The sequence below is a fragment of the Apodemus sylvaticus genome, chromosome 21, assembly GCF_947179515.1.
Source record: "Apodemus sylvaticus chromosome 21, mApoSyl1.1, whole genome shotgun sequence".
Taxonomy (NCBI): domain Eukaryota; kingdom Metazoa; phylum Chordata; class Mammalia; order Rodentia; family Muridae; genus Apodemus; species Apodemus sylvaticus.
In genome coordinates this window covers 5,145,109-5,170,087 of record NC_067492.1, presented here as the reverse complement: position 1 = coordinate 5,170,087, position 24,979 = coordinate 5,145,109, and the positions used below count along the sequence as shown (strand labels likewise).

The following is a 24,979-nucleotide window of genomic DNA, read 5'->3' as shown; positions in this document are numbered from 1 at the left end:
TGACTAAGACACCGTGTTAGCACACTGAGCTTGTTTCTAGGATAAGCGACTGCCTCCTTCAGTTGTGGCTCCAAAGACTCCAGTGCAGAAGCCCCCTTCACCAGGCTCCTCCATCCTGTGATATTTCTCACTGTACTATACTGTCATGATTTGGATATGCTTGGCTCAGGGAGCGGCACTATTTGGAGGTGTGGCCTTGAAGGAGTGGGTGTGGCCTGTTGGAGTGGGTGTGGCCTTGTTGGAGTAGGTGTGTCACTGTGGGTGTGGGCTTTAAGACCCTCATCCTAGCTGCCTGAAAGCCAGTCTTCCACTAGCAGCCTTCACATGAAGATGTAGAACTCTCAGCCCCTCCTGCGCCATGCCTGCCTGCCTGGATGCTGCCATGCTCCCGCCTTGGTGATAATGAACTGAACCTGTAAGCCAGCCCCACTTAAATGTTGTCCTTATAAGAGTTGCTTTAGCCATGGTGTCTCTTCACAGCAGTGAAACCCTAGCTAAGACACTAACGAATCCCAAGTTCTTAAGGTATGGGTCAGGCCACAGCCCCATGTCCTTCATACGGCAAGCAGCATGGGGGGAAGGGGAGTCATGAAAAATGTGGCAACTTTAAAGTTTCTGAGTGCACAAGGACCAAAGATCAGTTCAAAAACCAACTGTATAATGATCCAGAGATGCTGAGGCCTTCAATCCGATGCCCCAGACAGCCCGGCCATCCCAGTGCCTGAGCATACAATTCTGAGCACACAGTTTGCCCCTTCCAGCCCTGGGAAGTCGATGAATGATGCCTAAAGGCTTCAACTCAAACTGAGGGTGACTGTGCATTATGAATTGCAGGGGGGTGATTTATTGATTTTTCTCTTCCTTTCGAGACAAGGACTTACATAACCAGGCCAGCGGCCAACTCTCTGTGGCCGAGGATGACTTTGGACTCCCAGTCCTCGAGATCCTCATGACTTCTGCGTTGGCAAAACAGGTGTGTGCCGCCACGTCTGGCTGAAAAAAAAAATAGTGTTTGTGAGGTCTTCTGCTCTTAAAGAAACTTAATGATTTGATTACAGAAAACAAAGACCCTCATCCCTTGTATGTAAGTTTCAAGTTTGTAAATCTCTATGTGAAAAATAGTCGATTAAAAAAATTGCTATTTAAGTAACTGGCTAGAGTTTCATTAAAAAAAATCATTAAATGAGTTCTGGCTTGGAATTAAGACAGAATTTCCAATTTCCGAAATAGCTCTAAGTATAATTCTGTCCTTTTTTTCATTATATATTTATGCAAAGTGCCATTTTCAAACATCGACAATTACAAAGTTAAAATATCAATTAACTGAAAAATATTCAAGGTTCTGGGTCCTATGGTATCAAGTATTCAACCAGGCTTTGTGTGTGTTTGTATATGTATGTGGCGTGCACGTGTGTATGTGTGTGTGTGTGTGTGCGTGTGTGTGCAAGCATGCATACTCGCACACACATGTATGTGCTGGTACACAACAGCACACATATAGTCACAGGCCATCTTGCAGGAATCAGTTCTCTTCTTTCACCATGTGGATCCCACAGGATTACCTACTGAGTCAGTTCACCTGCCCTCAGGTAAGACTTAATTCTTTATATAAAAGTGCTGAGGCACAGGCAGCCCGGTAGTCTGCAAGCCAGCAGACTATGGTCTGAACAAACACTATGGTCCTTTAAGACATGGTAAGATTTTATGTGGACCAAAGAATTGCATAGCACAAACGTTTCATGAGTTATCAGTAAGTGAATGGCGTGTGTGTTTTCTCTACCTGTATTCCAGGGTCATTTCTTGGGAGACAAGAGAAGGGTTAGGAGGCCCTACTGTGACTCCCCTAATGAGCCCACTGACATTTGGGGTTCACTGTTCATTTGTTGGTCAGCTGGACTCATAAGCATGAAACACATGACAACTCAAAGGAAACAGCAGAGAGGACAGGGAAGGAGAAATGTGTTAGCTGAAAACAGAAACAGTCTCTGCCTGGAAAGAGAGCAAACCTTATCAATTTACACTCTCAACCAACACACACCCAGAAAGGCCCGCCCCAGAAACACAGGACTCACAGAGCAGAGTAGAAAGCAGAGGAGGAGAGCAAGTGGACAGGAGGTCTGCTTAATCCTGCTGCCCAGCTACCTACAACAATAAAGCCCAAGGAGGAAGGGAGGATATGTGTGAAGGGAGGATATGTATGAAGGGAGGATATGTATGAAGGGAGGATATGTATGAAGGGAGGATATGTGTATGAAGGGAGGATATGTGTATGAAGGGAGATATGTGTATGAAGGGAGGATAGATGTGTGAAGGGAGGATAGATGTGTGAAGGGAGGATATGCGTGAAGGGAGGATATTTGTGAAGGGAGGATATGCATGAAGGGAAGGTGTGTGTGAAGAAGCAGAAGCTAGAATGGTGGCTACAGCAGAGGAAGGGTAATAGGAGCAGACGGGGATAATTAAAGCTCTTTCTTCAGCTTGGGTACTATGGGATGGCTGCACAGCTCAGAATATACACTTAGCCTTGTATATCTCTTAACTAGGTCAATTTTACAGTTGTAAAATTGTATTTCAATCACGTTGTTGGGGGGAAAAACTTCTGTCAGTGTAAAGATAACAATAAGAAAATGCAACTGTTACCAAAAAAAAAAAAAGTTTACTCGGTGGCGACTGGGGATGTGGCTCAATGGTAAAGAGCCTGCCACGTGCGCATGAAAACCCGAGTTAGGATTCCCAAGTCCACGTGAGGAGCTGAGTGCAGTAGACGTCCCTGTGGCCCACGCGGTGGAGGCGGGGCTTACTGGTCAACCAGTCAGATTGGTGAGAGAGCCTAGGTAACAATGGATCAAAATACATTGTATAAATTCATGAAATTTTCAAAGAGGAAACAAAAATATAAAAAGTAAGGTACAGAGAAATTCAGGAAGACACCCAACATTGACATCTGCTACCATACACACATGAATAAGCATGCATATACAGGTGAATACATACATGAGAGGGAGACACACACACACAGCTCCCTACAGTCATGAGTGGCCAAACAAAATAGAAACTAGTCAGCGTCCAGCGTTTAGTATGTAAAAGAAGTAGGAGGTAGCATGCATTCGTGTTTGTTCATATCTGCACGGGTGGATCCCAGATGAATACCTAAGAATCAAGCATGTGTGTGGATGGACGGTGTCGTGGTTAGCTTCAGCTGTTAACTTGACACAAACCTAGAGGCACTTAGGAAAAGGGAGCCTCACCTGAGGATTTGCCTAAACCTGGTTGAACTGTGGTGTGTCTGTGGGCCTTTTCTTTTCTTTTCTTTTTCTCCCCACCCGCCCCCCAAGACACGGTTTCTCTGTGTAGCCTTGGCTGTCCTAGAACTCACTCTGTAGACCAGGCTGGCCTCGAACTCAGAAATCCGCCTGCCTCTGACTCTTCAGCGCTGGGATTAAAAGCGTGCAGCACCACCGCCTGGCATCACTAATGATGTAGGACGCACCCAGGCCACAGGCAGAGGCACCACGCCTAAGATGGTGGTCCTGGATTGCATAAGACGAGCAGCTGAATGTGCCCAGGGAAGAAGCCATAAAGGGCTGGGGATGGATGGACTGTGGGAGAACAGGAAGGGTGGTGGAGCAGCGTGGTCAAGGCGGAGGTCCTGATGAGGAGCTGGGACAAGCTGACCACTTGTGCCATCACCTGGGCAAGAGCCACAGTGCTGTGCGAGGGAACGAGTGTTCAGTGAGGATGCAGTGTGGCTGCCTTCACAGAGGTCAGAGAGGCATGCTGGCCTGTGGTGACTGCAGGGGCGACCTGCTCTAGTAAAGGAGCTCACCGTGGTGACAGGACGGGCCAGCATGCTGGACCCTGGTGTGGGGGCTTCTGCCCCACGGCTCCAGCTGCATCGCTGTCTTCTAAGCAGGCTGCTGGACAGCAGCATCCACCCCCGAAGGACCTCATGACGACAGCTTTCCAGGAACCCTTCTTCTGACTAGCTCAGAGTTAGTGGGTCCCGGCTGCCAGAATTCAAGCTCCCAACGGCTGGGTGACTGTCACATCGGCCTGCAGATGACATTTGGGAGCCACTTAGATAAATTATCTTAAGTGGTTCTTTTAAAGGCTTTGTTCTGCCTCGCATTTGCTGCCCCGAGGAGAAGTAAATTATAGTAATCTGTCCCGGTTCTCTCCAAGACAGAAAAGGTCTTGCATCTGTAACCTTTACTCATCTCGGTAACATTTCTCCCAGAGTCCATCTTCGTCACTTGATCGCTCCGTCCACTGAGAAGGTGAGGCTGCAGGAGCTGTCTGTCAGGACGGCCTTCTCACTGCGCTAACACACAGCACTGACATGGGGTGGCCAGTGCTCAGGTGCACTTGTGCCCTGGCCCTCTGAGGGGCATGGTATTCTCTGTGTGGGTAAAAGCATACCGTGCTGAGACAGAAGACACCATAGTCCTTGGTGGCCTTGGTGGCCTGGGTCTCATTTTCTATTAATGGCTGAATGGAAATGGGTGAATTCTCAGATACATTTTAATTGGTCCTGAAATTATAGTAATGGTCACTTTAGAATGACCTCCTCTGAGTAAAAGATACGCAGTGGAAGCATGTGTGTGCTGCAAATGTGTGTCCATGCATGCATATGTGTGCGTGTATGAATACATGTTACTAATGAGCCTGAGGCATGCATATATATACAAGCACACATGTACATGTGTGTACAGAGACCTATGAACACATGCATGTGTGTTCCCTTATCCTTAGATGCCCATACATTTTTATTCCCATTTTTATGATAGCTAAAGTGAGGCTGTTGGAACGGTGCTGTCTGCAAGCGGGACTTGGAGGACACACGCGACAGTGAGCCGGCACGCATGCTCTGTGAGGACACACGCGACGTTGAGCCGGCACGCATGCTCCGTGAGGACACAGGGAAGAGTGAGCCGGCCGCATGCTCTGTGAGGACACATGCGACGGTGAGCCGGCACGCATGCTCCGTGAGGACACACGCGACGGTGAGCCGGCCGCATGCTCCGTGCTGCCTGGATCCTCCACTAGGCGCTCTCGCCCTCCGACCTTAGCTCTGTACAGATCCTCATGGCTAGAGCTCAGGGAAAAGTCAAGATTAGTGACCTTCTAGTCTCCAGCTCAGACGCTGCACCTGTGGGGCTCGCACAGCCAAGCTGCTGCCTGAGCAGCCTGGAGGCCTGCCTGCGGCTGCTCTGCTCTCGGCAGCATGGCACACTGGGCCGTCTCCTCCCTGCCTCTCGTCAGCTTTGTCTGCCTCTCCTTAGGTCCCTCACGCAGGTTCACCTCAGCTCCCATCTGCTTCCTGGTCCCAGCCCAGCTGCAGGAAGGATGGGCCCTCTAACCCTTTCCTGGGACTGCCCATGGCCCTCCCTTCTGTTATCAGCCCGCTGGGCTCAAGGCCATAGCCATACTCCATAGAATAATGCAGCAAGACCCTGCCTGGGCTTTTAGGGAGGCCTGTCCTCCACTCCATCTCCCTCCCTCCTCTGTCTCTCTGTCTCTGTCTCTGTCTCTCTCTGTCTGTCTTCCTCTCTCTTTCTTTTGCCCTCTTTTTTTGTTTGTTTTTTTGGGGTTTTTTTTGTTTGTTTGTTTTTTGATTTTTTTTTTAATTTTGTTTTTTTGGAGGTCTCACACTATAACCCAGACTGGCTTAAAACTTACTATGTAACTTAGGAGAGCCTCAAATTCAAAGCAATCCTCCTGCCTCAGCCACCCAAGTGCCGGAGTTACAATGTGCACCCACATCAGCACCAATCTCTTTCATGGGTCTCCGCCTTCTTAATCTATCTGTCACCTCGATCATATCACCTGGGAGCAGGATCATCGTATGAAGGTGAGGGCATCAACGCCCAGGTCGCAGCCTGGGCTCCAGCAATGGCATCAGGACAGTCCGTGATACTCTGGTTAAGGTTCATAACTTTGATTCCACCTCCAGAGTCTTTTCTGCCACCACAATGCAGGGAAAGTTTTAGGGACTAGATTGTGAATCCCGCCGAGGTGGCCTCCCTGCCTGTCACAGCCCTCACTGTGAAGAGTTATATCTGGGAGGACAGTTGCTTCAGTATGAGAACACAATGTAGTTTAGTATAAATCGACAGGAGCAGCCCGGTCTCGTGTCAGAAGGACGGCTTCCAAGCTACGGCTTTTATGATGGGATGCACTCGGCAGCCCTTTAATGACAGGGCCAGCCAGCGAGATGCTCAGCAGGTAAGCTTGCCTGCTACCAAGTCTCGTGATCTGAGTTCAATCCCTGGGGCCCATGTGGTAGACGGCAAGAACTGACTTCCACAAGTTGCCCTCTGATGTTCACACTTATGTATGTCAGACACACGTGATGCATGTGTGACCATACACAAATACACACACACATTTAAATAAAAAGGAAACAGAGATGCGTATGAGTGTCTGTAGAACAACTGTTTCATTACACGGTGCAGGGAAGTATATAAGTGCTGTTTGCCTAAACGAAAGACTAGAGATTTATAGCTAGCACACAATCTGTACATGTGGGTATATTTATAAGTCTATGTCTGTCTGTGTTCTGCTGCCGGTAATATTGTCCCAGCAAGGAGGGCCGTAAAGAAAACATACTCACTCTGTGTATGCTTCTAGGGGTCGGGGTCGGGGTTGGCGGGGAAGGGGGGGGGCTGGATGTGGAGGTGGCTTTTTGCCAGCAGAGTCCCCGAGACAGAGCAGGTCATCACAGGGCAGAGACAGGAAGCCCTCTGGTATATGTCCTCTGATCTTGTTCCCTCCTCTCAGACTGTTGAATTCAGTAGTGTGGGCCGAGCAGGAGGCCTTTTGCCCTGATCTGCTCCCAGATGGAATCTGGCCTCTTAGTACCCCATGGTGTTTGGGGCAGCACACGAAGCCCCAGACACCCAGAGCAGGCAAATGCACCCAGGGTCTCAGGAAGAGACACAAGCTGCCGTTGAGCCCACAGTAGCTGTCTGGGGTGACAGGGTACCACAGAGGTGTGGCACACAGAGGCCCAGGTGTGGGTCCGGCTACCCTGGTCTTGTCCCAGCCACACCCTCAGGAGCTTGCCTGTGCCTTAGCCCCTCTCTCTCACCTTCTGCAGATGGGAGGGCAATGCTGGCCTTATGACAACCTCTTCTCAGGCTGCTCAGAGGATAAAATGGAGTAACATACAAACGGTTTTAGAGTGGGGCCTGGCACAGAGCCCAGTGTGGTGTTTTTATGACAAGCTGTTCAAGAACAAACAGATGAACCAGAAGTGGGGTGCTCCATGCTCCTAATGAAACACGGAGGTGGTAGAAGCAGGAAGACCAGAAGTTCAAGGTCATCTTTAGTTTCATAGTGAGTCTGAGGCCGGCCTGGGCCACATCTCAAAAAACAGCAACAGCAAGACCCCCCAGATACTAAATAGATGGAATATAGATGGCTCTGGTCCATGTGAAAGATAGAGCCAAATCTTTGTGCCCCACAAGTCCTGTGGAGATCTTTTGGGCTTCTTGATGGTGCCTCTTCTCAGGGCAGAGTTAAGAAAGGTAGTGTATAGTCCAAGTCTCCCTAGGTCTGCAGATGTGAGGCTGTGGGGAGCTGGGCCTGGCTGAGCACAGTCTCCTTGCCTTGGGTCTAGTGGTTCTCTGTGGTCTCATCAGTGGAAGCAGCCGTCTCTTCGAGGCAGCAAGCCTAAGCCCTGTTGCTCGCCCACAGGGTTCCCTTGGGGCCTGAGCAGCTCAAAGGCAGCCTCTGGGAGCCAGCAATGGCTGGGTGACAGTTCAGAGCTCTTTCTTTTCCCTTGACCTCTGACCTCCCACAACCTCAGGGCTGATGAGAGCTGGAGCCTCCTGTACCAGGCCTCTGTCCCCACCTCTCGTCCGCAGCTGGGAAATGTCAGGACCAATCCTCGCCAGTTGTCCCAGGAGCCCTGAGTCACTTTGGGCAGGAGCCATTTTCCAGAGCTCACCCTCACAGAAACACAAGAGTCTTTTCAGAGGGAGTTGTGATGAAATGCCAAGGCCAGGATTCTGGGAAAGGAAAACTCAGACCTCCCTGTGACTAACAGAACCAGAAGCCGAGGAAGGAAATGGTGAATTTGTACTAAATCTCTGCACTTGGTGCCCACACAGAGCCCCTGGGTTGCTCTCTGTGCTACCCTCGGCAGACTGGCGGGGCCTCGAGCCTGAAGAATGTCTCCTCTTTCTAGCTCTCGATTTCTTATTTTTCTCCTAAAGGTCAAACACAATGGTCAAGCCTCCTCCGGAAATATCTGGCTTCCACACAGTGTCTGAAATGTCATTGCCAAAAATGAGAGAAGCTGTGGACAGTGGGATCCTGATGGCAGTCTGCCCACACAGACCCCGTCACGATCCTTGCAGGAGTGAATGCCGTGGTCCTCTCTGCAGGGAGCCTGCTTCTGTGCATCCCATTTTGACTACACATATTCATCAGACCCGTGGAAATTATTTATTGGGAGTGATGTGGGAACAACATGAGTATATGGGAACATTACTAAATATTCCTTTCCTCCCTCTTCCCTTCAACAAGATTCCTCTGTGTAGCCCTGGCTGTCCTGGACCTCACTCTGTAGACCAGGCTGGCCTCAAACTCAGAGATCTGCCTCCCCCTGTCTCCCAAGTGCTGGGATTAAAGGAATGTGCCACCACCACCTGGCTTCTTTCTTCTCTTTAAAGGACAGGCTGACTTCAAACTCATGAACCTCCTGCATCAGCTTCTGGAGTTCTAGGATTTCAGACCTGAGCCACCATGCACAGGACCTTGGGGCTTTATAAATGTGCCAGTTCATCCATTACCTGTCAGGATGTAGCCAGCTGATGCACAGATCTGGGGAAGCCTGTATCCCAGGCAAGCAAACTAAGGCTCAGTTTCCACATCTCAATGCTAGTCCTCCTCTGTGACACTGCCTGGCAGAGCTGAGAGAGAGTTGGGTTTTGCTGACTCCCAGCTAATAGACAGTGTGGTGGTTAATATTCATTGCTGTCTTTACAGGGTTTAGGATCACCAGGGTAACTACCCGTGGGCATGTCATTTTCTGCTTCCTGATTGTAGATACAACATGACTAACCCCCTCAAGCTCCCACCACCGTGCCTTCCCCGCCACGATTGACTGTGAACTCTCGAACTGGGAGCTAGAATATAACCTTCCTTCCTCAAATTACCTTCCACAGGGGTTTCATCATAGTGACAAGAAAAGTGACCAATACAAACAGGCTGTAATACTGAGGGCTAGCCCTGCCTTCATGCACTGGCCAAAGGCTAACCCTAGTTATAGGAACTCGAGATATGATTCATAACCAAGCCTATTTCAAACCGAAGTCTCCTGCCTACCTCTGCTGTCAGGTGCCCGTACAGCCCTCAGAGAGATGGTTCGGAAGAGTTAACGCAGCTTCCAACACTCAATGCCTGAGGAGCCATTTGAGACACTGTTTCCTCTTGATGGAGGAGCGATGCCAGAGCTATTTTTGGTCCCCTTCCCGATGTTTGCCTAGCATTAGTAAATCACTGCTGTTGATCCTGGGGTTCTGCTGTTGTTGTCTTTGGAAGCTCTGGGTTGTGGATTAGATAGAAGGTGACAGGAGCCTGTGTCCAGGGCATGCCATATGCAACGCCGACTGTCATGACCAGCGAGCGGGCGGTCCTCTGGTCTCAGGGTCCTGCTCTACTGAGGCCTGTCTACCGAGAATGAGGACTCCAGCTCTCACTGGGGATCATACCAGAGAGCGACACAACTTTAACTCCGGCGTTTCACAATATCTACTCTGGCTTGTCTAGGGAGGTGCAGTTTATGGTAAAAATGCAGTCTCGCCTAGCGTTGAGTTGCTCGTTTTAGCACCAGGTGGCTCTTCCTGTCGAACCCTGATTACTGCTGCTGTGGGCTTCAGTACTCAGTGTCCCTGAGTGCCGTACATGGCAGGTGCCATGAGGTTTATACCCACTACCCAGTCTAGGCACCTCATATTCCAAACTGACTTACTCAGAATCCCAGATACATAACAGCAACCTGATCCAAGAGAGTAGAATTCTAGAGTGAACATAGCTGGCTCAGGCTCTTAAACAGTGATCACTACAAACACTCTACATGTCTTCTGTTGGACCGTCCATAACAGACTCCTGCAGGCCAGTGGGGTTTGGTCCACAGACATTTCCTCACCATCCTTAGAATTGAAAGTCCAAGGCCTAGAGGCAAGAAGGCTGGTTTCCCCTCAGTCTAAGGCCCTGGGACACTGATCCTCTGTGTGTGTGTGTGTGTGTGTGTGTGTGTGTGTGTGTGTATCCTGATCTTCTCCTCCAATGGGAGCCCCGGTCACACTGATCCTCTGTGTGTGTGTGTGTGTGTGTGTATCCTGACCTTCTCCTCCGATGGGAGCCCCGGTCACACTGAATTAGGGGTATTCCAAAGACCTCCAAATACAGTCACATTCTGAGTTCTGAAGGCCGAGCCTTCAGCACGTGAACCTCAGGGAGACATAACTCAGCCCATAGCACTCCATTTCTCAGATGATGAAACTGAGGCAAGGAGAAGACAAATCACACAGCATCTTGACCCAGGCAAACGGTCCCAGGTGTCCGCGGTCCTCCTCCACCCCTTTGTGGCAGGCTGTCACACTGGGTCATGGCACCTAACTGTCCTGAGGCTACAATGCTGGACATCGGAAAATGAATGAGCAGAGACTCAGGGGGGCAGGAACAGAGCCAGCTCAACATCTCTATCCAAGGCTAGACAATGAACAGAGTCTCGGGAGATCATCTGTCTGATCTGAGGCATTAAGAAGAGAAGGTTCGGGCTGGAGAGATGGCTCAGTGGTTAAGAGCACTGACTGCTCTTCCAGAGGTCCTGAGTTCAATTCCCAGCAACCACATGGTGGCTCACAACTATCTGTAACGGAATCTAATGCCCCCTTCTGGTGTGTCTGAAGATAGTTGCAGTGTACACATATACATAAAAGTAAATAAATAAATCTTAAAAAAAAAAAGAAGAAGAAGAAGAGAAGGTTCGAGAAGACAAGGCTCTCTGGGTCAGGTTCCTCTTGGGAAACCTCTGCACTCTCCCCCTTCCCTCTACACTACCCTCTTCAGTTAGGCACTCGAATGAATTGGAGCAGAGAACCAGAAGTGTCATGGTAGGTCACTGTAGAGTAGAAACTATCATTTCATGAAGAAGACCCTGAGCCTGTCTGAGGCTTCTGTGAGAACCACTTGTGAAGTGCTATGACCAATCCTGGCATGGTGCCTTCTCCCAGGACCCACAGGAGCAGGAGGAAGGGGAGCAGTAAGGCCACTGACCCTCAGTGCGTGAGGAGGTGACACCCCACGGCAGCCTCAGGTCTTGACTTGAACCACAGCTGCCCAAGGACCAGGGACAACAGAGGACCATGATGCACCATCCAAGTTATGCTGTGCTCCGGCCCCAATCGGGGAGGCGGCCAAATACCCAGAGGCTTAAATTCCAGACTGATTTCATCTCTCCAGTGGTTTGCGAAAGCTGAGTTAGAAAAGAAATAAAGACGTCATTTCGGATGAGTGGGGGTGGGGCGGGTCTTAAGGAGGCCCCGGAGGCTGGCTTTTACCATCTCCAGCTTTGCTGCCGCACTGGGGGCTTGGACAACTTGGCTATGAACCAGATCATCTCTGTTTCCGCTCTCAGGGACTCAGGGTGGAGGAGCCGCGGCTCTGTAAGAAAGATGAGGCAGTTAAGAACCCTAAAGACCATCCGGGACCTTGTCAAGCCCCAGACTGGACAAAATGGGTTCTGGCTTGGGGTTCAGAGACAGACCTTAACTACCTATCCTCACAGCTGGCCAAGCTTTACCTCACAGCGGAGCCTTATTCCCTGCCCGGAAACAAAGCCGACACAAACTTTCATTTCTGCGCCAGCCTCTCCCACTGAGAGAACTAAGTAATGTCAGCTTGTATACAAAGTAGCCCAAGGCTAGTCAGAGCTGCTCAGGTTACTCCAGCTTAGCTTCCTCCAAGAAAGCTAGCAGGGCCCTAGCTCCCCTGGTTTCAAGTTCTAAACAGCGTGTTAGACTCCAGCGCTGGGAAAGTGCAGCTGCAGCAACAGCGGGCGAGCCTTTCCTGCACTCTTCCCATGATGCTCTGAAAGCTCAGTGCTTCAGTACCGAGCCACCTCTGCACACTCTGGGCAGGACAGAGCTGACAGCAATAGTCTATTCTACCTCTCACCAAAGCCCTCACATGAACTGAACAAGACTGGGGCCTGGTGTCTACTGTACAAGCTGAGCTGCCTGAGCGCAGCCTGCAGTGTACCAAACACAAACATTTGGAGGAGCCGGGCAGGGGTCTGAGTTGGGCGGCTGTGCTTTCTGGAGTTTTTGTTTGTTTGGTTTGGATTTTGTCGTTTAGCAGGGGACCTGCACTGGGTTATTTACTCTCTGATTTCATTTAGTGTCTTGGTTAGTTTTTGTCAACTTGATACAAGCTAGCTAGGAATCATCTGAGAAGGGGGAACCTCAATTGACAAAATGTCTCCATCACATTGGCCTGGGGCATTTTCTTGATTAAATGGTTGATATGGGAGGGTCCAACCCACGTGACCAGTGCCACCTCTGGGCAGGTGGTATAAGGAATCAGGCTGAGCAAGCCATGGGGAGCAAGCCAGTAAGCAACATCCCTCCACGGTTTCTGTTCCAGGTCCTGCCTCAGTTTCCTGAAATGACTGGATTGTAAGCTGGAAGATAAAGCAAACCTCTTGGCCCCACACTGCTTTCAGACATGGGCACCTTTCACAGTAATAGAAAACAATCTATACACTTAGGTTTTGGTTTTGCCTTTTTCTGCACCCAAAGGTCTATGCATTTAGGCAAACACTGTACACTGAACTGATGTCCCAGCCCCCAAGCTATCCTTGCTACAGGTGGCACGGCAGTAAAGGCAGGTGGCCACCCTCCTGCAGTAAAGTCTGCATGCTTCAGAGGGACCTGAGGGAGACCCTTGAAGACTGGCTTTCCAGAAAAGCCGAGTGGAATCGAAAGACAAGAGAGAAGTTCGGAGTCTTTGCAAGGTTTGCTAAGCCCCAATACAACAACTGGGATCTCCAACGAAGCAAGAGGATTAGGAGCCGGACAGGAGGATGAGGGGGATGAGGGGGATGAGGGGGATGAGGACGGGTTTGAATGTAGTCATTTGGGAGTAACGTGGATGCCCTCCTTCCCACAGCTAATTCAGTGCCTGCGTAACACCCACAAAGCCCTGGGTTCCCTCCCCAGCACTATGTGAACTTGATGTGGTGGCATATGCCTGCAAGTCAGTATTTAGGGGATGGAAGCAGGAAGATCAGAAGTTCAAGGTCATCCTAGCTTCACCATGAGTTCAAGGCCAGCTGGAGCTGCATGACAAAAGCCCATCCCGGATAGCTTACAGAATACAAGTTTGAAGCCTGGTCTGGTGACACAAGACTGCAGTGCCAGTTACTCAAGGGGCAGAGGTCGAAGGCTCTTGAGGTGAAGCTTTGTGTGGGGTACATAGTGACTTTGAGAGCTACTCTGGGCAGCTTAGGGGGATGGTCTTGAGATTAAAAAAAATAGAGGGCTGGGGATAGCCCACTGGGAGAGCACTTGGCTAGCACGAGCTGGGCCCTGAGTTCAATCTCCAGTATGGAAAGAGGAAAGAGCAGGAGTCCACAGCAGACCGGTGTCCCCTGTGGATGCTAGACTGGCTCAGCATCTGGCATGGCTGTGTCCTGCTCACAGGCAGGGCCCACGTGACGGTTCTCAAATGGCAGGGTAAGGGCAGGAGCTCTCTGAAGTCTTTCTTATGAACAATAACTAGACCATGGGGCTCCATCCCTATGACGTCAGACTGCCCCGAAGTTCCTACCTGCTCATACTAATCCCTGCTCATACTAATACTTTGGAGGAGGCTTTCTGATGTGAATTGTTTCTGGGGGAGGCAATATTCAGTAAATGGCATCTGCTTCCCACAGCAGCTTATGAAGGTGACCCCTGGCTTGCAGCTTAAGAACTCTCTCTCTCTCTCTCTCTCTCTCTCTCTCTCTCTCTCTCTCTCTCACACACACACACACACACACACACACACACACACAGTGACTTCTCTTCACTAGCTCTTGTCCCGACACCACCGGGGACACACTTGCCTCTTTCCTCTTGATGTGATGGCTTCTTTCTAGAGATCCAGATGCATCCCTCAACATCTGCCCCATCATTTACTGCTACAGACCTATAAAATGCAGGAAGGGTCTGTGAATGCCAGGCTCTGAAAAAATGGACCCTAGGAATAGTCAAGGTGACCAACTAACAGGAGGCAAAGATCTGTCTGCCTGGGGACCACAGGTCAGCTTGTTTTCCTCAAATGTAAAATGAGGGTCAAGATAGCATCTGGTTAGCAGGTTGGGATGAAGAGATGGGAAATGCATGGCACATGTACAGGCCGGCATGGTCCCCAATTGCCAGGAAACTGAGTCAGTATCGCTACACTGCTGGTTGGAGAAAACATGGCTCCCAACGTGATGTGCCCATGCTTTAGGGGAAAGCGGCACCCACGGTCTGCCAATGTGCTCCAGAAGGATGGAGCTGGCCTGTGTGACTCCTGTCCCGAACCCTGGCTGCTCCTTGAAAACTCTTCAATACGTGTATTTCTCTGGTACAGAGAGACACTTGGGACCAGCATGAGCCTGGGCAGGTACTAACTGCAGGAGGTAAGTTCATGTGGATGGTTCATGAGGCCAGGGTGGGAGGTGGGGGAACTCAGAGATGCACCTAGGGGGTGCGGCATGCCAGGGCTCTCTGTAGTGACTGAGACCAGGAAGTAAGGTCACCATGTATATACCACTTGCAAGTTACATTTCAAGTTTCTGTCTGTCTTTCTTTGTCTCTTTCTTTGTCTCTTTCTTTCTTTCTTTCTTTCTTTCTTTCTTTCTTTCTTTCTTTCTTTCTTCCTTCCTTCCTTCCTTCCTTCCTTCCTTCCTTCCTTCCTTCCTTCCTTCCTTCCACAGTACCACAGATCTGGATACAGAACCTAAGGTTTTATTCTAGCAGATGATCTGCCCCTGAGCTTTATCCCCAGCTCACTTTTTTTTTTCCTTTTAAGGTGAACTCTGCCTAAGTTATTCAGGCTAGTCTTGAACTGACAATCCTCCTGCCTTAACCTCCCAAGGAACTGACAGTATGTCTTTGATTATTTTAGCTTTAATTGCTCAATTTTAATTTGCAAAAGTAATACAACCTCGTGGAAGAAATGCAACTAACACATACAACGTAAACAAAAAACATTCTCAGCTCAAACCTTTACCCTTGTTGCCAGAGGAGTCCCCGTGTTGATCCTTGGTTTATTTCTAAATACCCCACACATGTAAAACCCCACTTGTTTTTGTTTTACCTGAAATAAATCCCCACTATATATGTAAGTGCTTTTTTTCTCCTTCAACAAAACATGTCCCAGCGACAGACAAATAGAGATGTAGACGGTTCCTCTGACAGCCCAGCAAGAATCGCTGCGTGGGTGCACCACAGTCTGCATGAATGTCTTGCTGACCCCATCACACTCCTTCAGGGCCTGCTATGATAAACAGCCCTGTGAGAGCCATTGCGATGCATGGACGCCTTTGCTTCTGCAAACACCTCAGACAGAGCAAAACCTTGGAACTGCTTCATCAGAGCCATGTTCCTGTAAGATTTTGACAGAGATTGCTAAATTGCTCTGCAAACACATTGCATCAATTCATGCTCCCGCCAACAGTGCAGAGCTGTGTGGGCTTTCTCTGGAGAGCAGTGCTCAGAGGTAGATGCTTTAAACTTTGCCAGTTGTGTGAAAGCATTTCAGGCTGGTAGCTCCAGTGCCTCATGACTGAACATCCTTTCAAAGGAAGCTGGTCTTGTCTCATTTTCTGTATTGGTCTGAAAGAGCTAGATGCTGAAAAGGTTCTCATCACTCAAAACAGAGGATTGGGACCCCTTTTGGGATTACTTATGTCAGGTTTTCTCTGACCTGGCTCCTCATTTGGGTCATTGGAAGACTTAATAAGGCATATGTATTCCTGGACTTTTTTCCAGGTTCCTCACCCATGGGTTGGGGCATCAAGATATGAGGGTATCTTGGGTTTGAGTTTTGTTTTTTGTAATTTTTGAGACAGGGCCTCCATCAACCTCAAAATAGGTGAGGATGGCCTTAACTCCCGATCCCCCTGTTGTGGTTATAGTGTGTGTGATCATCAGCTCTCCAGCCTTCTCTGTGGAAGTTTCCAGGGGACACTCATGCTTAGAGGCCTTGGTGCCCAGCTTACCAACTATCAACATATCTGATGAAATGGAGGTTACAAGGAAGGGTCTGAGTTATCAAGCTTCCTACAGTCTATTGTGCTCCCCCACCCCAGGGTGCTATCTCAGAAAGAGGGCGTGTGAGATTGAATGGAGCAAGGGCCAGGTGGACCCACTCACTAGGACATCTAAGCCCAGAGATGGCCGGTGTTCAGCTCAGGTGTCCCCTGGTCTCCTGGCTGCCTCTCCCTTTGGGGGTGGGGAACTCCAGGCTCTGGCTCAGGACAGTTGGAGGTGACACTCCTCTGTCCTTAGGGCATCTGCCTCTGGCCTTGGCCTCAGTTTCTGTACCACCCTAAACTAATCCAGCTCTTGAAGAGAGCCAAGTGTCCTGGTGGTGGGGAGGAAGCTAGTGTCCCTAGACCCAGCTGGGAGCCTTTCTCCCTGATCATCCTGGACTGCTTTCATCCATTCCATGTAGCTGTGATCTGCAGACATGGATTAGATCAGCTGTTTATAACTGAGTTCACTTCCCATCGCATACCCTGTTCAGATGCCGGCATGGCCTATGAAAGTCCCCTTCTCTGCCGAGGTCAGCGATGGGCCAAGTCCCTACAAGCTGATCAGTGGTCTAGCCTCTTTCTCTTGGCTCAGGAAGGCGGGGCTTTCCCAGTAGGGGCCTGATGACAGGGTAGGGATGTTTCGTAACTGAAAACCCTTCTTAAACACTGTTTGTAAATCATGCCACTTTGAGCGTAATGAGCTGGGGCCACTGGTGTTGTGAAATTGTCCCCAAGGAACACTATCGAGCTCAGCCTTTGTATGAAGAGGAGCTGAAGGAGGAAAAGACCAAATATAAACTTATAAGTAAGACTGATTTGTGGGTTGTAAAACTTACTTTCGAAGCCTCTATCATCGAAGGTACATCTGGGACAATCCAAAATTCTGTGTCTCGCTTTAAATTTTTATTTAATTTTAAGTGTTTATGTGTGTGTGTTCATGAGTGCAGGTGCCTGCAGAGATACAGGCAGTTATGGGCCACTACTGGGTCCTCTGTAAGATTACTCTGCATTCTTAAATGCTGTGGTGGTGGATTAAAATCCACATCTTCCTAAATCGGGAGAGCACTGCAGTTCACAACAATCCCCTCGCCAGGATTTCAACACAGGTGGTTAAATTGCTCAGCAAACACATTGTATCAACTCGTAAGGGTCTTTCCTTTAGACTGATACTTTTTCTCCAAAGCCGAGGCTCAAGTCGCTGTAAACTACCCTCCATCCCATATAGTGATCCTGATATCTCTAAGGGCTGAACCCCCTACACACCCCTCCCAGGTGTCCCTTTCAAGGGTGATGGGGAAGAGGCCATGGTGCCAAAGCCTTCTGACTTACCACATTGTATCATTATAGCCTTATTTTGTGGGTGAGTTAAAGATAGGTTCTTAGGATCCGAGGCCGGCCTCAGACCAGCCAAACATGACTTTCACTGCCTCATCCCCCTCCTTCCTGGGAGTGTACCACCAAGCCTGACCTGTGTAGTTCCGCTTAGACTCAGGCCTGCAGCCTGCCAACTGTGATACAGCTCAGCCTCAGCCCTATTAGACCTCCTTGAATAGGAAAGCAAGAGGAAGCAATGGGATGCCAGAGATGGTGAATGGATGCAGACTGATTCTCCTCTTCACCCCTGGGCGCCTCCACAGCAGCCTGGGAGCTGAAGCTCCCCTCTGACTGACCAGGCTGACTAACTGTTAGAATGGAACCTCATCTCCCCACCATGCTCCAGCTGCCCCAACCCTGTGCGCTTCACCCTTCCTCTCCATCACAGAATCATCCCACAGCATAGGAAACCTTTTAGCTGCTCATGGGTGCCTTTCAGAAGGCAGACATTCCCGGCCTGCGTCACTCCACACTGTCATGGAAGACTTGCCAGCGCACCCCGAATGAGAACAAATATTTGTTCAATGACTGTGCAGCGAGAACGTCGCCCAAGCTCTGTCTGTGTTTGCTTTACCCAGGGAAGACTGCTATCTCTCCACGCCTCTGCTCACCAATGCCCCTTTCAACCCTCCTTTCCTCCAGTATTTCTCTGCTGGTCGTGATTGTGGTTGTAGCTGCTGCTGTTGCTGCTGTCAGTGGTGGGTTTGTCTTGTTGTCTCCTTTGCATCAAATTTGCTCTAGTCTGATATCATCTGAGAAGAGGGACCCACAAATGAGACAATGTCTCCGTCAGATTGTCTGTAGGCAAGTCTGTGGTACATTTTCTTGATTAATGGATGTGGGAGGGCCTAGCCCACTTTAGGCGGATCCACCCCTGGGCTGGTGGTTCTGGGTTGTGTAAGATAGACGGCTGAGCAAGCCAGGAGAAGCAAACCTAGCAGTGCCCCTCATGGCCGCTGCTTCCAAAGCTTCCGTTCCTGCCTTCAGGCTCCCTGCCTGGAGTTCCTGCCTGGGCTTCCCTCATGGTGAACCATAAACCTTAAGCTGAGATGCACCCTTTTACCCCCAGATTGCTTTTGGTCATCCTCTTTATCCCAGAATCAGGAAGTAAAGCCTCTACCCCCATCCCCTTACCCCCTCCACACACCTGTTAACCCCCTGAGTTCAATTCCTAACTCTTGGAATTTATTTTTCCGGTGACGGTCCTTAGCAGAAAATTGTTTTCACATTTATGTGTCTGGGAACACATAAACAATAAACAAAAACAAAAAAGTCATTTTCTTCTGATTTGTTTATTGAAATAGGGTCTTACTTTGTAGCCCTAGAAATACTGTCCCCAAACCCAGTAATCCTCCTGCCTGAGCTTCCCACATGCTGGGATTATCTACGAGCAACCACCCCAGCCTGGCTTTCTTTGACTCTTGCACAGTGTTTATAAGCAGAGGTCACTAGGCTATCTGTTGTCCAGGTGGCCCTGTATAAAGGAGCCTAGGGTCACTGAGGTAGACCAGAGTGACCAGCTGCCTTCCTCTGTAACCCCACTGCCAGAAGCCAGCCTGGCTCTGGGGCTTTCCTGGGCTCCTGGCTCTGAACTCAGTAGCATGCCACACACAGCCTTTGAGCCCACACCTCATATGCAGGCTCGCCCGCTCTCCTTGGTGGTCTCCAAAGGCAGTGACTCTGTCCCTCCAGAGAAAGCAGCTTTTCCCCAGAGCGAGCTGCAGCATGTGGTTCACATCCTTACCCATCCTATACTTCTCTCTCCTCTTCTTGCCAGCTTCTCTTCAGAGGCTTCAGGCACGTGCCCCGTTTTCTTGCTTCGAAGCGGGTCTGCTGTTTGTTGTGTTGCTATGACAACTGCACAAGCAATTTGAGGAAGAAAGAGCTTATTTCAGCTCACAGGCTGAGGGGTCAGTCTGCTATAGTAGAGAAGGCATAGTGGAAGAAGCATGGGAGAATGAAGTGAAAGTTTCAGGTTGTGTGATGTGATGCAGACTCACGTGATATTTTGCCAAGGCAAGACCTGTGGGAGAACACAGGATGTTTGGAGAGAGTATAAGCAGGACCCAATGGTCAGCAATGGGGAGCTTGCATAGCTAGCCTTGTAATGTTTTGTCGGTCTCAAGTCTTCACTGATCAGAGAAGCATGGCAGAGAACTTCTCCTGGAAATGTGCTTAGTTCTGGTCGCTCCCACTGGCTCCTGTTGATTTGGCGGAGGCCTGGCAGTTTCTGCTGGATCGTGCTGCCGCTGTTGATCCATGTTTGGTATCCTGACACCGGACTGCTGATATCCTGACCACAAATCACCCCCAAAGAACTACTTCTAAGCAGGCATATTTACCATCTTTTCTCCCCTAGTTTGGATGGTGGGCTAAAAGGGGGGTTGAAGCATTTGAGAACCTGTATTAAAGTAGGTTTTGAAAAATCTAAGCCTAAAGAGCATCTGATCACAGTGTGTCTGCAGTCACAAAGCAGAGATGAATGCCGGCACTCGATTTGCTGTCTCCTTTTGATTCCTGGGCATCAGATCCTGGAATGGTGTCTTCATGTTAGGATGGTTCTTCCTACCTCAGTAAACTCACTCTACAAACCTCCTCTCCAGAGGTTTGTCTCCTGGGTGTCTCTAGATCCTGTCGAGTTGACAATCAATAGTAACCACCATAAGGCATTTGTTCCTATATCCAATATGGGTCAAATATGCAATAGCTCTCTGTGGAACAAATAGTTTTCAGGAGGAAGGAAGGAAGGAAGGAAGGAAGGAAGGAAGCTTGCCTGAAGACCCCTCCTTCATCTCACAGATAGAGCATGCTTCCTCTTCCTCCAGGTTTTATCATTTATTCCTAGTATGGCTAGGCAAACTACCCAGAACAGTCTATGTTTTGGAGGCTTTACCAGCACAAGGTATCGTGGTTGATCTGACTGTTCCACTGCTTTCCACCACTGCTTGATGCAGAACCTTTCTCCCTTAAGTACCACAGGAGTATACTACTCTAGAGCTACAGCGAGCTTGGCCTCACAGTGTCCTCAAGGGGTCCCTCTAGCAACAGGGCTCAGGAGTGGAATTGACTTCCCATCAGCCCCGGGTAGACTGGAGGCTGCTATATGGAGCTGATGATGAGACCAACCTTCAGAGGCAAAACTCACTTCTACCCCATGGGCCAGACAGGAATATCTCTACAATGGTTCATTTTGTTCTGTGTATACTAGTGGTGGGACATAACTTCCAGGTCTGTCTGTGGGGTCTCTCTGGAGAAGCCCCTGGGTTGGAGGGTGAGGGAAGAGGTTACCCTCATTGATACAGTAGTGTGTAGTTCCCAGGGTCCAGCTGGGACACAAGGGGAAAAGCAGGCTGAACATACTTTCTCTGCTGGAGCTGGGACCCCTGTTCTTTCTTGCTGTCAAACCCCATGTCCCTGGCATGACCTCCCAGCGCAGGCAGCACTGGCACCCTGGCCAGCAGCCCCCACATCACACATTCTCTGGGCCTCCACCCTGAGAAGGTTGTGAAGGGGCTTCTTAGCCTCTGTCCTTGTGAGCCAGTCCTTGTGACAGAGTCCTTCTGCAGACCCATGCATTTCTCTTGCTGATTGCTTCTCTGGAAAATTTTGATAAATGTGGTCACTGGGTCCAAGGCCCAGCTTTCCCACCAGGATGTCCTGGTCTCTTCTTCTGTCAGACCAAGTTCTGGTCAGCAAGCAATGCTCATCTCTCTGCGATGACTGAGCCTCAAACAGTATGTTCTTTGTCTGCCCAAGCTAATTCCACCTCCCCTTCTCTCCAAGAGCTTGCTCCCAGCAAGCAGTAATTATTAGACTTTTCAAAACTAGCAATTATTCTAATAAACATATTTTATTCTTGTGCATGCTTTATGCACAGGGTGGAACTCCTGGCTTTCTGTATTTATCAATTATTTGCCTGGATTAAGTTTTAAATTAAATTACATTTATACCATTAGTCAGGTGGAAGGCAGAATAAAGTGGCTGCTGCTGGAGCATCTTTGGTATTGAATTCGAGACAGCTGGATGAAGTATGGACGGAGCAGGAATGGAGCACAGGTGGAGCACAGGTGGAGCAGGAATGGAGCACAGGTGGAGCACAGGTGGAGCACAGGTGGAGGACAGGTGGAGCAGGAATGGAGCACTGATGGAGCAGGGATGGAGCACAAGTGGAGCACAGGTGGAGGACAGGTGGAGCAGGAATGGAACACTGATGAAGCAGGAAGGGAGCATTGATAAAGCAGGGATGGAGCACAGATGGTGCATGGGTGGAGCACAGGTGGAGCACGGATGGAGCAGGGATTACGGGATCTAAGAATGGTCCTCCATTATACTGGCTTTCTGCTGTCACTCATAATGGAAGATTCACCATCATTTTTGTCTATCACCACTTAGAAACTGCAGTTCAAGACTGGTGACCCAAGAGTCCAGTGTCCTCTAGAGAGAGATTTTTCCAGTTATGTTTTGCTTAGTTTATTTAGAGGCAGGGGCTTATGTGGCCTAGGCTGGCCTCAAGCTCACTGTGTAGCTGAGGTTGGCCTTGAGCACCTGATCTTCCTACCTCTACCTCCTGAGTGCTGTGACTGTGTGTGTGGACCATTGTGTCAGCTTCTTAGGATTAAATCTAAAATGTCCATCTTAAGTGTCTGGCCCTCAGCTGACAGTGCCATTTTGTGAAGTTTAAGGAACTTTGAAAGGTGTGGTCTCCCTGGAGGAAGTAAGACCACAAGGGGCGAGCTTCTGATTACATCTGCCCCTCCTTTCTTTGTGTCAATCCCAGCCTTATGCTCTGTCTCTGATCCAGTATGCAAAGAGGGAGCTGCTCTGTCACACAGTTTTCCCATGATGCCCTACCCAAGCAGTTGGGGCGATCCCTCCAAGGCATCCAAGCCTGGACGGATCCCTCTGGAACCATGAGCCAGAATAATATCCCTCTGCTACCTTGTTTTAGGCACACGTCCTATCCATGTTAGAAGTCCACTAACACAAGGACAACAGTTATGTCAGTATCTCAGACAGGAAACAATCCCTAACAGCACCAGGAACCAGAGAGTGCGCACAGCTTCACGGGCGGACTCGGAGAGGACAATCCAGATGCAACCACCCATTGCTCGAGTTTGCTATAGAAAATCATAGTTTTGGTTAGTTCACCCTATCTCTTCCTCAACTGCCCCCACTCCTAACCTGCCGAGTATCTACTTTCATATTTATACACTGAAGCACCACCATGGGACACGCCCATAGAGACCAGAAATCGTGTGTTGGTGGGGGAGGGGGCAGAGTGTACCAGAAGAAGGACTAAATCTGGTTCAGTTTATGTTCTCTCAGGCATCAGCAAACTACAGGATCTACTGCGAGGCTCAGTGCAGCAGGGATATTGAAGTCCCAGGGTCAGCTGTCAGAGATGCAGGTGGGACATTTAGGGGTTTGTCCTATGAAAGCAGAGATGAGCTAAAATATAGACAAACAGACACAGACAGACATACAGGCATATTGTTTATAAGCAAGCAAATAGGAGCCACTGAATTTAAAAAACTGTGTTCTATGAGCAATTCCAGACTTATGATAGATGCTGCAAAAGGCATCACAAGATCTGAGTATGCCAGGGCACATGGGAAGGAAAAACAGGGGTTTGAAGCCAGGCTAGGTTACAGGATAGACTGTCTCAAGAGAGACAAAACAGCCACCAGGCACGGTAACGTGCACTTGTAAATCTCAACAGTCAGAAGGCTGAAGCAGAAAGAAGCTCAAGCAGAAAGACTCCCAGGAGCTTCAGGCTAGCCTGGGCTATATAGAGAAACCCTGACTCAAAAACGAAAAGAAACGAAACAAAAAGAAACGAAAAACTCAAACCACCCAACAATCAAGAAGTCAGAAAAGAAGCAAACCATAAAGTTGTTTATAGAATGAATGCAAATACCCACAGACCAGGGAGTTGACTTTTAAAGGCCCAAACAGCTACACTTAAAAATCGTCAAGGCTGGCCAGGAAGTGTTTGGGAGGCAGAGGCAGGCAGATCCTTAAGAGTTCAAGGCCAACCTAGTCTTCAGAGCTAGTTCCAGGTCAGCCAGGGCTACACAGAAAAACCGTGTCTTGAAAAACCAAAGATAGACAGATAGATAGATGATAGATACATACATACATACATACATATATAGTTAGTTAATTAGATAGAATAAAAATACAAACTATCAGCAGTCCTTGGCCAGTGAACGAATCTGTAACTTTCATTTCCTTTTGTGTAGATCCCATTTTCCAAATTCTCACAGTACACATATATTGCTTTTTTGTTTGTTTGTTTGTTTTGCACAAACACGTTTATTTACTAACCAAAGTTACCCAGATCCTGGGTAAACCAGGTTTGACATGGGTTTCGTGTAAAGTGTTTGTGATAAAGAGAACTGAACAGTCATGAAAAATAAAACCCAAGAAGTGAAGCCGTGTGGTTATTTAAGACCTGCTCACTGAGCTGAGATTACTCATGCCAGCAGCCGACGCCTGTCCAGGGTGATGGCGCCTGTCCAGGGTGATGGTGCCTGTCCAGGGTGATGGCGCCTGTCCAGGGTGATGGTGAAGCCCTCACTGCACCTTCTCCTAGACCCGAGTGCAGGTGGCATTGTTCACGACACATCCCACAACCATCTTCCCATCCTTCAGCTCTCCTGCTGTCCTGCTTTCCTTCCCTTCCCTCTTCTGTGGCTGGACCAGGGCAGCATCTGTGAAGGTGCAGACCGTCTCAGCTTTCCTGCCATCGGCTGTAGTCTCATCAAACTTCTCTCCCAGGGCGCAAGAGAACACCGCTGTCTTCCCCGCACTCTCGCTTTTGACGGTGATGTTGTTGCCATCACAAGTAATGATACAGTCTGGTTTGGCCATGGCAGCCATCTTCCTAAGAGCCAGTCCTTCTCCTAGCTCTTTGATGTACCCCTCAAAGCTGTGGCTTTCCAGCAGGCGCCACTTCCCTTCGAGATCCTTAAGGTTGGCCATGGCGGGTGGGAGAGCACAAAAGCAGCAGAGACGCAGTGGCAGGGGCACTCCACATATTGCTTTAAAAAAAAAGATTTATTTTTTACGTGTATGAGTGTTTTCTCTGCATGTGTGTCTACGTACCACACGCATGCAGGTTCTGCAGAGGCCAGAAGCATTCCCTAGAAATTGAGCTAAAGATGGTCAGGAGCTGCCGTGTGGGGGCTGGGTCCTCTGGAAGAACAACAGCCTGTGCTCTTAACTGCTGAGCCATCTTTCCTGCCCCATATATTGCTTTTTATATAAGAAAATTGGGGAGCTGGCAGTAAGTGTGCTTGCCAC

General features: G+C 49.3%; 1 protein-coding gene across 1 annotated transcript; it reads right to left on the bottom strand.

Moving 5' to 3' along the window:
* Positions 1–24,265: 24,265 nt before the first annotated feature.
* LOC127672061 (fatty acid-binding protein 5-like) lies at positions 24,266–24,658 on the bottom strand. Its single transcript, XM_052167272.1, has one exon. The coding sequence runs from the start codon at positions 24,656–24,658 to the stop codon at positions 24,266–24,268; it is 393 nt and encodes a 130-aa protein (XP_052023232.1).
* Between the last annotated feature and the right edge of the window lie 321 nt (positions 24,659–24,979).